The following is a 16,349-nucleotide window of genomic DNA, read 5'->3' on the forward strand; positions in this document are numbered from 1 at the left end:
TGAGTGAAATTGTGCCTTTTTATGTTATGACAGTAGGATATCACATGCGCAGAGGATAAGGGATCAAACTGTTTCATGGCTCTGTTTCAGCACATAATCTGTACTGTCAAAGCAGACACAAAGAGACATGGAGATAGCCTACGGGCAGTTTAATAAACATGGAACATTTGCGATGATTAAACACAATAATCTGCGTACCTCTAAATATATGATTATGTCTGATAATTGTGTGTGTTATTAGTGAGTAGAATTAGCAGCAGCACCTGGACAATTGGAAAAACAAGTGCAAAGATACCATATGTTTTTCACCTTCAAATAATTGGTTTCATTTTAAGAAGACACCACTTTAACACAGCATATTAACAGACTTGGTCGTTAACAGAAAACTGGAACATACTAGCATAACATTCTGTAATGTCTTACAAATGTGATGGGTGAAGTGCATAATTTGCATAATGTTAAGGGAAATAGCAGGTAGGTCTATTTGAAATATAGGCCAAAATACAGGCCAAGATTCAAACATAAATTTGTCATCAATCAGTCAGCTATTTTAACTGGTTAAATGTATTTAGCAGAGGAACTACCTCAGATTATGCATACAATTTAGCAAAGGCCTACTAACAAAATCTCCAGATACAATTTGATCATAGTAACTTATATAGCTGGAAAATCATTGTTACTGTAACTTACCCACTAAATGTACCCACTCAAACGATTCCACATATTTCCACATATGATGATAAAACTAACTTAAATGGTACTTGGATATTGACACAAGGAACAATAATAATCCCCACAAATATTTTATTGAAATATGTAACCTTATACTGATGGTGAGAAACTACATTTGTTTCAGATGTCCACCCCAACACAGAAAACAGAAAACAACATATGAGGATATCTTCTACAGGGTACATTTTAGTAAAATTGTATTTGTACCAAGTGAGTAAATATACTGTATATTGAATATACAATCGTATCAAAAATATTGTTAAATATTGTGTCATGGATATTCAGTCCAAAACAAAATGCGCAAATATGTTTTGAAAAACTCATCACGCACATTATGTCCTGCACAAACTGCAAAATGACTGCTATTTATTTCTGTGTATAATGTGTACTATCCATATTTTAGTTTTTAAATGTTTATGATGGGATATTTCCTTGTGTAGACAGACAATCTTAAAATCTAATTTTTTATAAATTTGTCGACTGTTTTTTCCCTCAGTGTTATCCATGACCAATTGCCACAAACCAAGTTTTTTATCCTTCAACAGATGTATATTTAAAAAAAATAAACTGCTTCCCCTGATTGTGAAACTACCCTATACATTCACGACAGAGGCAGTGATTTCACTAGCGTTTTACCATTACCAACAGAGTCATGGACTAGGTGCGTTGGCCTTTTAAAAAAATGATTGTCATGGTATACAAAACAGAGTGTATTAAGTGCAGTGCAGTATCTATAGCAACCACGAGAAAATAACACACCTCAGAAACTGCCCAGGTGGTTTGGTCATTGATAAAAATCTGCAATAAAAAATTAAAAGCAGCAATATCATTCTATTGTTGTGGCAAACAAAGCGATATAGCCTTAAACAAACCTTTAGCCAGGTGTCTCAGAAACTACTCAAAATGCTCTATGTCTACACAATAAAATGTTTCTCAGGGATCAGAGGAAGAGGTTCTGAGCCTGCATTCTCATCCTCCTCGCTCTTCTCTGGGACACAGGAGTCTGAGGCAGAGGGGAGAGCCGCAGTTCGGTATCTGCTCTTTTTTTTCCTGTTAATGGATGCGTACACGACAGTCACCTCTGTGCCAGTCAAACCTGGCTCTTTAGTGTCAGACAGAGCGGATGGGACATGAACCGACGGCCCTGATTGGCTCGTGGCAGGCTCAATTGTGCCGGCGGCCTGGAACAGCTCGTTGACGGTCTGGTATGGGCGCTCCTTTGGCTTGGCCTCCTCAGCCTGTGTGCAGAAATGTGGACGTTGGGAATCAGAGCCATTTGGCTCCCTGATGCACTCATAAGGATGATCCTCCTCCTCTTCCTGGCCCGTTGCAGAGGCCTCATCAGTCTCCTGACAGGAATCTAGGTGTTGGGAGTCTGAAGCATTTGCCCCCCCGATGCACGCATACAGATGTTCCCTTTCATCCTCCAGATCCAGTTCTGCGTATATGTGGGACACAGAGAGGCTGTGAATGGAATCTGTCTCAAGTTCTGTGCTCCTGTAAATTATGTTATCTGTGCCCTCAAAACCATGCATGTGGTGTCCTGTTTGTTTAGGAAGTGCAGGGTAAAAAGAAGAGGCTATTCTGTCTCTGGTTTGGTAGTGCGGAATTTCCAAATTTCTCAAAAAGGTCTTGGAAAATGTCATGTCATGTTTGGGCATGGGCAACCCTTGGCTAAAATAGCCATTAGATAGGCCTGGAGGTATAAAGAAGAAGTTAAGAATGAGTGACTGATGGATTATAGTCAGTGAAAGCAAGCAACCATTATCACCATTAACTTTTCTTGAAAAATATAAAATTTTGCAAATCTGTGACCTCGAGTGTGTGTGGGGGTCTTGGCCTGCTGATTAGGGGCCACCGTCATGCTTCTTACAGGATAGCCATGTTTTGTTGCCGCTTCCCAAGTACATCTGTGTTTCTCAGCACTGATACCTTAAAAAAACCACAATAATCATAGTCATGCAAGACTACAACACTCGAATACAACACTCTTTCAAATACTCTGGGGTCAATTGCATTTTGTATCACTTTACAGAAAAAATGACCCTTCATGGCTAAATTGTAGAACTGATGCAGAATAAAATGACCTTGTTTGAGTGCAAGTAAACCACAGCGTCAACCATTTGTCATTAACCGTTTGATAATGTACTCACCATTTTCATCTGAAATTGAGTCAGTGGAGGCCTTTTCCTCTAGGGGCTCACCCCCCCACTGTGCTGAGACCTGAAATAGAGCTGAATATTTCAACGTATCCTCCACATGTGTCATATCTACTTGACACCCCAGTGTCCATTATTAAGACGGACCAAAATGTTACCAATTCTCTTCTAGAGTCCCTCAGGATTGTAATATTATTAAGATAAGATAAGATATTTAAAACAAGATATGTTTTCTTAAAATCGTGTCAAATAATGCCTGGTGGTTGATGCCAGACATTACCTTTACATGTAATACCTGAGCGGTTCTTTAAAGGTAGCATATGTAAGCCTGGCTAGCTCTTGGCTAGCGAGCTAAATTATGTCATACAGCCCACCGCAAGCCAATTGGAGGCAGTATACTACTACACCCCTCCCCTCTCCCTTGTCAGAAGTAACCACAACTTTGGCCAAGGTTGCGGCTCGTTTCCTTTCTATGGGTGGCGAAGGGCTAAAAGCCACATGTAGCATGAAAACATTTATATGATTGAAAGATATAGGCTCCCATTAGTGTCTTCATCAACATCCATTGATATTTATGTGGACTTAGTCAAGGCAAACAGACCCCTGTAGGTCTTCATTTAAGCTCTCTGTTGTGACATGTTTATGACATGTTAATGTCAGTTTCTAGATGGAGAGTGTTATTGTTACCATGCTTCAAACCTACATGGTAGTACAGAGAAAAAAGGTCAGCAAACAATGTTGGTATAATCCCCAAAGGTTATCTACATTTTATGATCTAGAGACATAAACCTAAATTAGTGATTTTAGCTTTTCAAACTATTGTATTTTAATTTCCAGATTAATGTAAATGGATGGAAGTGAAGCTGGTATTAAGAAATGCTGAATAACGGCTAAGTCTTACAGAAAGTTTCTGACTACATTTGATTGGGGTATGCTGAAATAGATGGTTGTTTTGCAGACTGTTGCTGAGGAACAAGTGTAGAAATGGCTCCCCCTGGCGGCTGTGCTTTGAACATTGCCTTTACGTGTGAACGGTGTTAAGTGATCTTGCACCTTTTGTGTTAGGGATGATGAACATGGTTGAGCACCTGTTTCTGTTGAGTGACTATAGAAGAAAGAGAAACAGACAATTGAAGAAAAAAAGAGATACACAGAGAAAAGGCAATGCATGAGGTGAGTTTCCATGACAAAATATTTGACGGAAAAAAAACTTGATCAAGACCATGTATCTATCTGTAAGTTTATTTATTACTTTCTGTGTTTCTTTATTTGTTTTTGCAGAGATTGTATGGTGTGTCGTGGCATGCTTAATGACTTCAGGTGACCTTGGGTCTGTAGGACCTATCCCCATTCCTTTGGAATTCAAGCAACCAAAGCAGTTTTACAGTCCCATGAGACACAGGAGATGGAATGCTGTAAACATGCCCATCATGTGTCAGCTATGTCTGAGTCTGAGTCATCTTAACATCAAATTCAAGTTAAATCACATTTAAAATGCATCCGAGTTCTAAAATGGTGTGCTCAGATGATTTAGTTTGGCTCTCCACAGAAAGTGAAATAATCAGAGCACATGGTGTAATGTATTTCATCAGATTCACATAGCTCTCTCACTGAGTCCACAAAGTTTAGATACTTAATTGAGTAATCTAGGCTAGCTGTTAAGCATTACCTTAAGTTGTTTGATTAACTTTATGTACATTTATGAAGTATTTGAACACGTCCTATTCACACATATTCACTATTTTGAATACTGTCAGGATTTTTAGAAAGTAGGGTAAGAATCAGTAGGTCATGATTTTGAGAATGCTACTGGCCATAAAATAACATTCATGTTACAGGGCACCAAATGGCATGTTACGTCATTAGTGATTATAATAAGTTCAATACTCAAGAAAGGACATAGTCCTTGATGGACTTACCTATAACATGAAGTACACAGAGAGAGAAGAACGATGCTGCACAGGAGCAGAATCAGCCAAGACAAGCTGAGGCCAGGAGAGGATGTCCAGGCAGCTGCCCACGCCATGACATGCTCATCAACAGGGGCCATATCTGAGGTTATACTACAGTTAAAATAAGAAGAGGAAGATATCCATTGCCACAGAGAACTGCATGGTGTTTCTTATGGAAAATGGGACCTCATGTCATCAGTTTCAATTAAAATATTTGGCCATGAGAAATAAGAAAGGAAATTTAAGTTGACTCAGGAATAACAAAGACATAGATAGCCTTCGGGCAAGTAGAATACATTTTCAAATTTTACACTTTAAAAACCACAGTGATGTTGAAGAAACTTAGGTCATAGGTCAACCCTCAATACATGCCAAAGGTAGGGGGGGTTAAGAATGTCCCTTTTTCATGTGTCACTCTTAATCAGCTTCCGGCAATGCAAATACACCACAATACTGTGTGTGCACTAAACAGTGAAAGGAATCGGTAAACAATATGAAGTCAAGGTTTCTTACCTGTGGCATGTAGTTGTGATGCTGGTAGTCTTGCCTAAATCTGACACTTGTGTGTGCTACATCTAACGCTCTGAAGTTGTACTGAATCACTTGGTCCGCTGTGCCTCACAGAGCTAAAAGGATATCATGGTGCATGTTCTCTCTCCTGTCTATTATTCGACAGGTGCTACAAGTGTACATTCTCTTTACCTGCCAGAGTTAGCAGAGATGATATCGACTGTCTGAGCCTCTCGACAGCAAGCCTTCGTTCCATTCCTTTCTCTGTCACGTTGAAAACATGTACCTGCACTGCGGTGTGAAATTCCTGTTACAATACTCTACTGTTAGAATCTTCACCACTCCCAGTAGCTATTTGTGGCATTTGTGGGTTTCGACAGCAGTTATGTCTACCTCATTATAACTCATTAACAAATGAAACAATCAATTTTTGTTGTTGTCGACAGCTCCTTGGTCCTGGTTTTATAGACTGGTCATGGCATAACCACATAAATGACCTTCTTAAACATTTCTATTCTGAAGATCTGAATAATGGAGACAACAGTATGTTCTAATATCGTGACAATATTGACAATATAATGAAAATAAAAAATGGTTACATGTTCACATACATGCAATGCAGTTGCTGCAAATCCATTAACCTATTTCTCCTCTGTGCGGGTTAAAGAGAGCTGAGTTTGTAAATTGTAAGTGGATAATCTGATTAGATTTAGATCCTGAAACTCCTAAGATCAGTCTTTAACAAGAAAATGATTGTGACCTCTCCAAAAAACTGCTTTTTTCTGTTGGTGAGAGGGTTTTGAAAATTGGCCAAAGCTACCTCCGTAATTGTACCTCATAATGCTCTTTGCTGATTCAAGAGAATTTACACAATGCAGTTTCGCTGATATAAATCTGAATATTTGATGACAGGGACTTTGGCTATTTGGCTCTAGGCATGCTGCTATTGTAACTTGCTTAAAGATTATGTCAGTGGATTGAAAAAAATACTATTATGACAGTTATGATGAATGCTGCACAACATAATTAAATAATGAGTGAAAATGATTTGGATTTATCACATCATTTTTATTGTTTTATATGTGATCAAAGACACTAATGTGTAACAGTGTTACAACCCACCCATCACACATAGACATGTTCAAGTCATGTACATGTTTTTATAGCTATATTCAGTTATAAAAATGAATCTGAATATTCAGAACACATTTAAGCTCCAACACGTTAAAAGTGTTTGTTTTAACAAAATAGCTGAGGTAATGAGTCAGAGGTTATACCACAGTTTCTGCAGCATGTAGCCATTTTTCAAACGTAAAATAATACCAAGGCTTGACTGGAGAGAGACAGAGAGAGAGAGAGACAGAGACAGAGACAGAGACAGAGACAGAGACAGAGACAGAGACAGAGAGAGAGAGAGAGAGAGAGAGAGAGAGAGAGAGAGAGAGAGAGCAAGAGTGAAGTAAATGTAACTTTTGTACATGCAGCACAAGGAGGCATTGTTGCTGACAAACATGAGAAGTATGCAAGATCAGTTTCATGCTAGTGTGAACAAGGATAGGTGAGGAAGATTAGGACAATGTAGATAACTGCATAAACCAGTAAATTGACAGATAGAGGACCATTTCCTGGTTCCTTATGTTCTCTGAACACTGGGTTAAATCAAATCAAATATGTTTGACATCTTGACATGACATCTTAGCACCATCCTTGGAACATGACAAGCACGTGCACACATACTTGATTGTGTAGTAGTAAGGTGACTATTGTTTTTATAACAGTGTGGGTATAGTATGTATGACTGCTTTGGAGTGTACTGGATGGTCTCTTTGCGTAGGCTGCATCCTGTGGTTAATGTAGTAAACTATGTACAATGCTGTTATGTTGCTCTGGACCCTGGAGATATTAATCACAACCCGTAAAATACATCCATGTTCTAGTTCATCCATGTCGTCTATTCAGTTCTGCAAATTGCCTTGCCAAAATGCCAGACATCTAAAAAACTGCTTACAGTAGGTTTGCATAACAAAGTACATGGCAGCTTTGTTTGTCCTGTGTTGGCTGAAAGCGGAATTGCTGTTTTAATCATATTTAAACAACTTTAACTTCAGTCTGTGCATGTCGCCTGTAGGACAAGCGTTTTTTTTAACTCGTGGCTGCTAGTGGTATATCCTTTAAAGATGGTTGCTAGCAGCATTCAAATAATTTGCAGTAAGACAAATGTACTTCCTGATCTGACAAGAAACAGGTCCTCTAATCAGATCTGTCACAACCAATTCATTTCTTCCCAAAAGAGACAAAAAAAAACATTTGCAAAAAATATTAAAAACAGACGTCTTTGTTCAACCCCTCCACCCCACCCCCCTCCTACCGTGTCCCCCTCTATAAGTGAGTGGGGTTTCACTCCAGCCAAAAAAAAAAACCTAATCCAGATTTATTCCTTCATTCAATCTTTTTAGGGACAGTGGCTGACCAGACTCCAAAGCTGGCTTTCAAGTAGGCCAGAGCAGCCGGTTGTTACAGGAGGAATTTTGTCTGAGCTGTAGATTAAAACACAATGGTGAACACGGCGCTCACCAGGGTTGCTGCTGTAAACTCACACAAGCTGACCTTTTTGAGGGGCTGACATACTAAGAAGATACATACAAATACAAAACAGGACCCAAAATGCAGAACATCTCCTTGCATCTGCTTTAAAACTCTATCTAGTAGCACTAGGAAAGCATCGGCAGTATTTCAGTTATGACTTAAAAGTGCACATACAGTAAAGGTGTTTGTAAAGGCCATGTTAATGGTTTATATAATAACCATAATGTGCATATTTTATATATTAAATATACATATATTTATAAATAATCACATGAACATTCCATAAATGTTGCTACCCTTAAATACAACTCAGTGATATCTATCCATTTCGTCTTAAAATTGAGCAAATTAAGACTAAGTTTGGCCGCAACAAAATGGAATAGTGAGAGGTTCTATGGCTGTCTCATCTTCAACTGCTTCTGAACAGTCCTGTGCATCCAAACTGCTGTGGCCAAGCAGCACAGCACCAGAACGAAGAACGACACGCCCGCTCCAGCAATGAGCCCTTCCCCATGCACCTCTAAGATGACTTCCCTCTGTGCTACGAAGTCCTTGAACAGCGCCTCCAACTGGCACATGGTGCACAGCACTAAAAACAGGTGAAATACCTGATGGGCATGGCCAATGATGTCACAATGGCCCGAGAGGAAGCATTCTGGGAATGGGTGGGAGAAGAAGAACGCTGCCAGCAGGAAGAAAGCCACCTGGCCGGCATGGAATGGCAACGCCGAGTCCTGCTCCCAGTTGCCCGTGACTAGCCGGTGCACCACGGGGCTGACATCGAGGAGGAACGCCAGACTGGTAGGGATGAGCTGGCAAATTTTGCGGCGCAGTGGGTACGGCCGGCGGTAGTGGGCTTTGGCGAAGCAGCAACAGGTGCAGGACAGCCAGGCCAGCAGGGCAGCGCCGGGGAGGAAGACCGCGCCGACGCCTATGTCGCGCCAGGCTGCGTCCGAGCAGTAGAAGTAGTGGGCCAGGGCGCAGCCGTACTGGTACACGGCCACCCCGACATAGTCCAGGAAGAAGAGCGAGTAGTGTGCCAGCTCGGAGTGCGACTGCAGCAGGTGTGCCGCCACGCTGCAGGCGAGGTACGTCAGGGTAGAGAGCAAGTACAGAGCCAGGGGAAGGGCAGAAACGTCAAGCAGGGTCCTGCCATTGCCGCTCAGCAGAGCCCAGCATCGCAGGAGGAGCACTGGGGCGGCCAGCAGGTGCGTCCACACGTTCATCAACTCATTGTGCCACTGGAACGTGCTGAGGAAGTAGCACTTCCAGGCTTGGCCCATGGGCCGGTAGCCTGACAGGATGTAGGGCTCGCGGAAGAGGCTGGGGACATCGCTGGCCGAGACGGTGGGTTTCGGGGTGGGGAGGGAGGGGAGGGAGGGGAGGGTGGGCAGGGAGGTGGAGAGGCAGGGCAGGCTGCCCAGTTGCTTAACAGTCAAAGACAGCATGCTCAGGCGTTGCAGGACTACTGTTGACATGGCGACGGAAAGTGGGGAGTGGACGGAAAATGAAAAAACAATCAAAGACAAAGGAGGAAAGAAAAAGAAAGGAGACAGGAGAATACAACAAAAACCAACAGAACAAAGAGGAGAGCAAGGGATGTGAAAGGGTCACGAAGAGTACTCCCCTGGTGTCCTGCGGATAAATAAAAGGTAAAGTTAAGTAGAGCTATACAGATGTACAAGTACAGCATTAAAAACAGTCAGAGACTCTCTTCACTGAACTGGTAAGTTCAGTAACAGTTGTCAAACAAGTCTTCCCACTCACACACAAATGGGAGTGGTAATATTTTTTTCTCTCCATTTAAAGGTGACCTACACCTTTGAGAATTTCAAACTAGTCATTACATTCTGCTAATAAAGGTTTACAAACACACCGTATGTTTGCACCAGGTCATTATCACATTTCTCACAGTCAGGGAAGATGCTGATGTCCAAGTGACTGTCACACCCTTCTAGAAGTTTGCGTTAAAAGGAAAGATAGTCCTTTTTTATTATTATTACTATTTCTGAACAAGTGTTGTTGGACAGGCTTTGAGTAGTAGCCTGTAGTAGTAGTAACTACACGTACTCCCACAGTCTGAGAGGGGATGAAGCAACAGCAAGCAAAACTACTTTTAAAGTTGGTACATGATGGCCATGTAGATTAGCACAGAAGATGTAGCTAGATTAAATGTCTCCATCGCTATCTTTTAATGTCAATATCTTTGCCCCATTTGCCCAAAGTAGCCTACATCTTAATTTACGACTATAAGTGTCATATTGAATCCATTACAGTAGGCTGATAGGTAGCAATGGTCATCATACAGTAGCCTATATTTTTTACCATATTTTTACAAATAGCAACTCACCTGAGTAGGCTGCACCACTCACTTCGAGAACACCTGTTGCTTGTTGTGTCCTCTAGGGCTTCAGTAACACAGGGACTTTAGACCTCCTTTCTCATCTTTGAGGTAACTGTTGAATCACATCTGCAACGCTGTGTTTTTAGTTTAACTAGCGGCGCTCAATAGCCAGCGCAAGTCAGTGTGCGTTTGTTGACATTTTCGAGTAAACTCAAATCACGAGAATGCTGGTAGCCGAGGCAGCGAATATGTGCGCTCTGGGGACAGGGCGGAGTTGGGTTGGATGCCATTCAATTTTAAACACACCCACCAACGCCACATGAGTTCACTTTAAGCTACAGCTCGTTCACAACACTAATAAACTTAACCCCACTAGGTCTAGGTGACACGTATAGCTATTTGGATGTTCGGGACAGTGCCTATGTATTGTTAAAAATGAAAATAGGAGGAATTGCTTATGAGTTGCTTATTATGGTTGCATACCAGCACTGTAGTCCGAGGCAATTTATCACTGTCATCAGTCCTCAGAGAAAAGGGTGTGATTTCTCAACCACACACTCAATAGCTTCTTGATGTCGAACCATAGCCTACGCCTAGGCCTACATCATTGTAGCTTCCAGGTGAATATCCTTTGAAAGAGTTTCTATAATCCCTAATGGATCCCTCGTCTTTTTGTGATGAAATGAATGCTAATTAACAGGAAGAGTTGCCTTGGGTGCGTCCAATCCATCGATACTTTACAGTAGGCCCTACGTAACCAGACCGGTTTCCGGGGACAGTCCCCATTTTTCGTTTACAAAGATAAAAACATTACACTGTTTTGAAGGTGTTTACGTTTCTGAACTGAAAATGTCCCCGGATTTTGTCTCAGAAATCTGGTCACCTTACTTAAGAGGCACCTAGTATACCCAAGCCTTTATCTATCAATGAGTCTAAATAGGATGGTAATAACATTCAGCATAAACCTAGCACCGATTAACCACCATTAGGCCTACCTTCTTGCTCACAAAGAGCAAAAAAATATCCTACATCAGAATATGCAAGTTGGATCAAGATTGGGCGGTAGATGGCACAATAACTTAAACTACGTTTGGTTTCGGGAATCGTTTACTTATTTTGTGGTTATGAGCCATCAACCTTCATACATGATGCTACATTTAGTTTGATACTATTATTTTTGCCATACTATTTTAGTGAATCATTTTGTGTAAATTCTTCGTCTATGTTTCGGTGCTCTACAGATCATACTGGGAACTAATATAACGTAGACCTGAAACCTGACGGAATAGTAGAGAAGACGGACAGTAGCACAACAATATGGATGTGTAAGAAACTTCACCACCTTCTTATTAATTGTTTAAAATGTGTTTAAACGTCTATGCATTTGTGTAGATATATATTCACTGGTCTCATTTAATGTGGTGTTTTAAAATCATCGACATTTTCTTTTCAGGAGGGATGCCAACGCTGCGATGTTAAGCAACTATGAGGTGAGGTTCTATACTCCCATTTAACGTCATGCATCTTTTACCGTAGACACATGGTTTTGGTTTTGGACAGTTACGTTTGTGTACGTTTCGTTCTGTTGCCTCAGAACGTGAATTACTCGGTGAAGAAGGTCATATTTTATGTTTCAAATTGAGATGCTCCCCTCCATCGTCCTAGTTTGTCCTTGGATATACTGCACTATAAAAAATATTGAGCTGCTGTCTTCAAACATTCTTTTTCACAGGTGTATCAGCTCCTCACAGACCTTAAAGAGAAGAGGAAAGAGAGTGGTAAAAAGCACAGCACGGGTCAACAGAATCTAAACACCATCATGTATGAGGTCAGTTCAATTTTTATTACAGTGCATGAAATGCCCTGTATTGTTATCCCTAGGCTTCTTATACTTCTTCTTCTTCTTCTTACCGACTTCTGCGATTAATTCAGCTCGAACCGCTTAACGTAGAAACTTCGTTCAAACTTTGTCGCGTAGGTCTTGTAAACGACACTTATGCTATGTATTTTTCACTTTTCTAAACTTTTTAAGATATTAAATTAAAACGAATACAAATTTTCCCATTGACTTACATTGGGCCATTATGACATCATAATAGGGTCATTGACAGTTACTTGATGAAATACAGTATCTATCTGGACGATACCTTTTCTTTTAGATCTATCTGAGCAAGGCTGTTAAAGATACAAACATATTGGGTCAGACATGAATTATCCCACATTCTATTAACACAAGCTCATTAGGTGTGAGGTCAAGGTAATTTACTTTTCACTAAAATAACATTGTGGTATCTCTAGAATTATTTCCCTGAGATGAAGAAAAAAAAAAAAACTCAACTAATATAGTAAACTCAACTAAAAAGTACTGGAAAAGTCAGAGAAAACGGTGGAAAACCAAAGAAATGAAATGTAAAATGCCTATTTCTCCGTTATACTTGGAAATGTAGCATTATGTCATCCTTTACATCTGAGTCTTTACGAACGTCATGTACTTCATTCACGGTCAACCAGTTTCATAATATAGGCTACTGGTCCCTTCATCATTCACCATTATTATGAATAACTTTGAAAGTAGATAGGACACTGCCATCTTGTGACGGGCACATTCTAATTCATTCAAAAGTGAAATAATTTTTCATGGTTTACAACACATTCGATATCCAGCTAAGGTAATTTAAAGTGATGTTTCTTTCATTAGCCTATATGTAAGCTGTGTTCTCCCGGTCTTTCAATGTTAGGGCTATCAAACCTGTAGCCTACTCTTGAAAATGTGTGTAGGCCTACTAAATCTATATACCCTAGTATCTCTGTTCTATGCGCATTCACCTAATGGTGCTTTTATCAAACATATTGCTTTTAACAGATAGTGGATTTAACATCACTCGTGAATAAATATTTCTAACCCTCAGTCGCAAAACTACATATCTTTCTGTACGAACTCCTCTAAGTTATTTAACAGTAGATGGTAGCACAAGGAAAATCTCTCTGGCGGGCCCCCTGTTTCAATACAGAAAAAAAGACTTGGACTGTGCGCGCACATTGAATTGTCATAGCCAGAGAATTTCTACACTGCAACTTTTTTTAATCTAAAGTAAACGTTAGTGAGCAATTATGAAAATGATGCGTTTTGACACACATGGTCATTTTTGCGCCAGATCAGTTATGTCACAGTTGTGTTATCCCCGCTTTGTCAGCTGGACCTGACATTTATTTAGGCCTATCATTGATGGAGTTAGCTTGCTAATAAACCAAAGCTGGCTATCTAGTTATCAAACCTACCAACTCCGCTAAGTGCTTGGTGCCTTTTCTTTGTGTTGGACTTCTATCATTGATACAGATGTGGTTTTGCATTTCTAGTCATAGCAGTGCCTTTTTTTGCTGGCAATTGTATTCTAGGAAGCTGGTAAATTAGATAGTCAGTGGTAAATAAGGCCTAGTTTTTCACAGTTATTTCCTTAGGTAACTTTTAGGTATCGGTAGTTACGTTAGTCTATTCTAGATGACTAGGTTAGAGTTGAGGTTAAAAGAACATTTTCAAGCTTAATTTCAGTTCCTGACATCAGCTAACTTGACTTTGCTTTAAAAACTGCAAGTCCGAGAATGCACCACCAGCAGGCCAGTGCAGGCTGCTCATTATTACAGTGCATGAAATGCCCTGTAATGTTATTCCTAGGCTTCTTATACTTCTTCTTCTTATTCTTTTTACCGACTTCTGCGCTTAATTCAGCTCGAACCGCTTAACGTACAAACTTCGTTCGAACTTATGCTATGTATTTTTCATTTTCCTAAACTTTATACTTTTTAAGATACGAAAAACTAATACAAATTTTCCCATTGACTTACATTGGGCCATCGTGACATCATAATAGGGTCATTAAACTGGCTTGCACCTGTGCTTCACTGACGCCTGCGCCAATTCCAAGGCACCTTTTCTCTCTGTCCCTCTCAATTCAACTGTATAACTAGGAATATTAAGACACACCTTCCATACTCTACTTATTTTTCTCTCCATCTTTCTCTCTATCCCTCTCAGTCTACTTTTTCTCACACTCCATCTCTCTCTGCTTCACTCCATTTTCTCTCCTTATTTTAATATTTTCCCTCTTTACTCTCTCTTTATCTCATTATCCATAGCCACTCCTGTTCACTCTTCTTTCCTTTCTTTTTTTCAATTACTCTGTCCATCAATACCTACTCTTTTTTTCAACTTTTTTGTCAGCCTTCTTTGACTTTGCAGTCCTCTATCCTCCCTTCCATTTCCTTTACTTCCTCCGTACCATGTCTATATCTTCCACTTTATCCATCGATCATTCTAACATCTCCTTCCTCTTTTCACTCATTCCCTCTCTCTGTAGAACCTCCATCCACTTGTTTTTTCTATCCCTCTCCAACTCCTCTTTCTCACACTCCATCTCTCTGCTTCAGTCCATTTTCTCTTCTTCTTTCAAACTTTTCCCTCTTCACTCTCTCTTTACTTTCTTTATCCATAGCCACTCTTGTTCACTCTTCTTTCCTTTCTTATTTCACTCTTCTTTCCTTTCTTCTTCCTTTCTTAACTTTTGCATTTCATGCACTGGTATTTCCTTCAGGAAATGCATATTCTAGTTTTATTTTAAACACTTAAATAATAACAATAAAAATAGGACATGGGTAGATTTGACATTTTGCTCACGCTGTCATTCTGTGTTCGTCTCTTCCTGTAGACATTGAAGTACCTTTCCAAAACGGCATGTTCCCGACAGAGTCCAGAGATTGTGAAGGAGTTTCTCACCACTATGATCGACCACAAACTCACCAAGTTAGTGCAATAACAAATACACCTCCGTGTGCTCCTGGACACCTTCAACACATTGATCAGATGATGCTCATGTTTAGACTTGCCATTTCCATCTAGCTGTACTGAGCAGTAGGTTGTGTTCTTTGATTTTGACTGATGTCAATTTCCCCTTTGTGGCCCGAAGGAGACATTTGCACTGCTATTAGAAATAGTTTAGAAATATATGTTTTTTTATTTCCATTCCAAATGTATCACCACACGGTTCACTGTGTATTTGCTTTTGGAGTTCTTGGCTGATGTTGACAAGGAGATTTTCATGATGTGTCACAGTTTTAACTTCTGTAGGTTCACGTTTGGTTCCTGCAAACGTACACACACACTAGTTTAATTAATCTGTTATGTTTGTGCTATTAACACACAGAGCAGAGAAGCTTCAGCTGCTTAATCACAGGCCCCAGACTGCTGTGGAGATCCAGTTGGTAAGATACTTTGTACTTCCACAACTGTAAGCATGTGTGTGTCACTGCCCAGTACTTTGTCATTTCTGTGATGTGTGCTTGTTGTGCTTAGATAGAGTAGAACAAGTCCTGATGCAATAAGTAATCAGTAGTTTATCTGTGTCCGATTAAACTGTGGTGTGTGTATGTTTAGTAATATTTTCAAATGCCTGATCGGGAAAAGATACTGGGAGTTCTTGGGAGGTGATGGATCTGCACTGGAAAAACTGAGAAGACACACAGCATAAACATGCACAGTCAAGAGTCACTCTGAACTGAGGAGAAAATCTAATTTACACCGCTGTAGTTTGTTACCTATTTCATGGTTAAATGTCCTACCAGAAGAAATATCAAATTTGACAAGTATTTGTGAAGTTTTTGCACAAATAGTGGTTCAGAATATACTGTGTCACATATTGACAAATTAAGCTCACAGATTATCTCTTTCTTTTGCTTAGAGAGCCTGCAGGTTGGTATGTTGCCATTGTGTTAGTGTAGTTATGTAACCTTGCTCCTCTGTACAGATGGTGGAGGAAAGTGAGGAGAGACTATCTGAGGAGCAGATTGAGGAACTCATCCAGAAGGCGACAGAAATTCTCCCAGGAGACCCTGAACAAGAAGCGGAGGCCGAAATGGATGCTTCAGCAGACCAGTAGAGCTGCATTCCTTAGGGGCTTTCCATTCCAAAACATGTTGAGAAGAAGAAGTGATGTGGGTTTGTGTGTGTGTGTGTGTGTGGGGGGGGGGGGGGGGGGGGGGGGTTGGGTTGGGTTGGTGGGGTGTGTGTGTGTG

The 16,349-nt window shown here is 40.4% G+C and overlaps 2 protein-coding genes across 2 annotated transcripts; one reads left to right on the plus strand and one right to left on the minus strand.

Annotated features, from left to right (window-relative positions):
- Nucleotides 1-8,232: 8,232 nt before the first annotated feature.
- On the minus strand, nt 8,233-10,658 carry paqr8 (progestin and adipoQ receptor family member VIII). The gene is made up of 2 exons (XM_012835540.2): nt 10,290-10,658; nt 8,233-9,574 (listed from the first exon to the last, which is right to left on the minus strand). Exon 2 carries the CDS (start codon nt 9,415-9,417, stop codon nt 8,332-8,334), a length of 1,086 nt encoding a protein of 361 aa, XP_012690994.2. The 5' UTR covers nt 9,418-9,574; nt 10,290-10,658; the 3' UTR covers nt 8,233-8,331.
- Nucleotides 10,659-11,459: 801 nt separating this feature from the next.
- Nucleotides 11,460-16,289, plus strand: LOC105907287 (calcitonin gene-related peptide-receptor component protein). Its single transcript, XM_012835586.3, has 6 exons — nt 11,460-11,608; nt 11,737-11,773; nt 12,016-12,111; nt 14,987-15,081; nt 15,482-15,539; nt 16,082-16,289. The coding sequence occupies exons 1-6, from the start codon at nt 11,601-11,603 to the stop codon at nt 16,211-16,213; spliced, it is 426 nt and encodes a 141-aa protein (XP_012691040.1). The 5' UTR covers nt 11,460-11,600; the 3' UTR covers nt 16,214-16,289.
- Nucleotides 16,290-16,349: the final 60 nt, after the last annotated feature.

The sequence above is a fragment of the Clupea harengus genome, chromosome 15 (genome assembly GCF_900700415.2).
Source record: "Clupea harengus chromosome 15, Ch_v2.0.2, whole genome shotgun sequence".
Lineage (NCBI taxonomy): Eukaryota > Metazoa > Chordata > Actinopteri > Clupeiformes > Clupeidae > Clupea > Clupea harengus.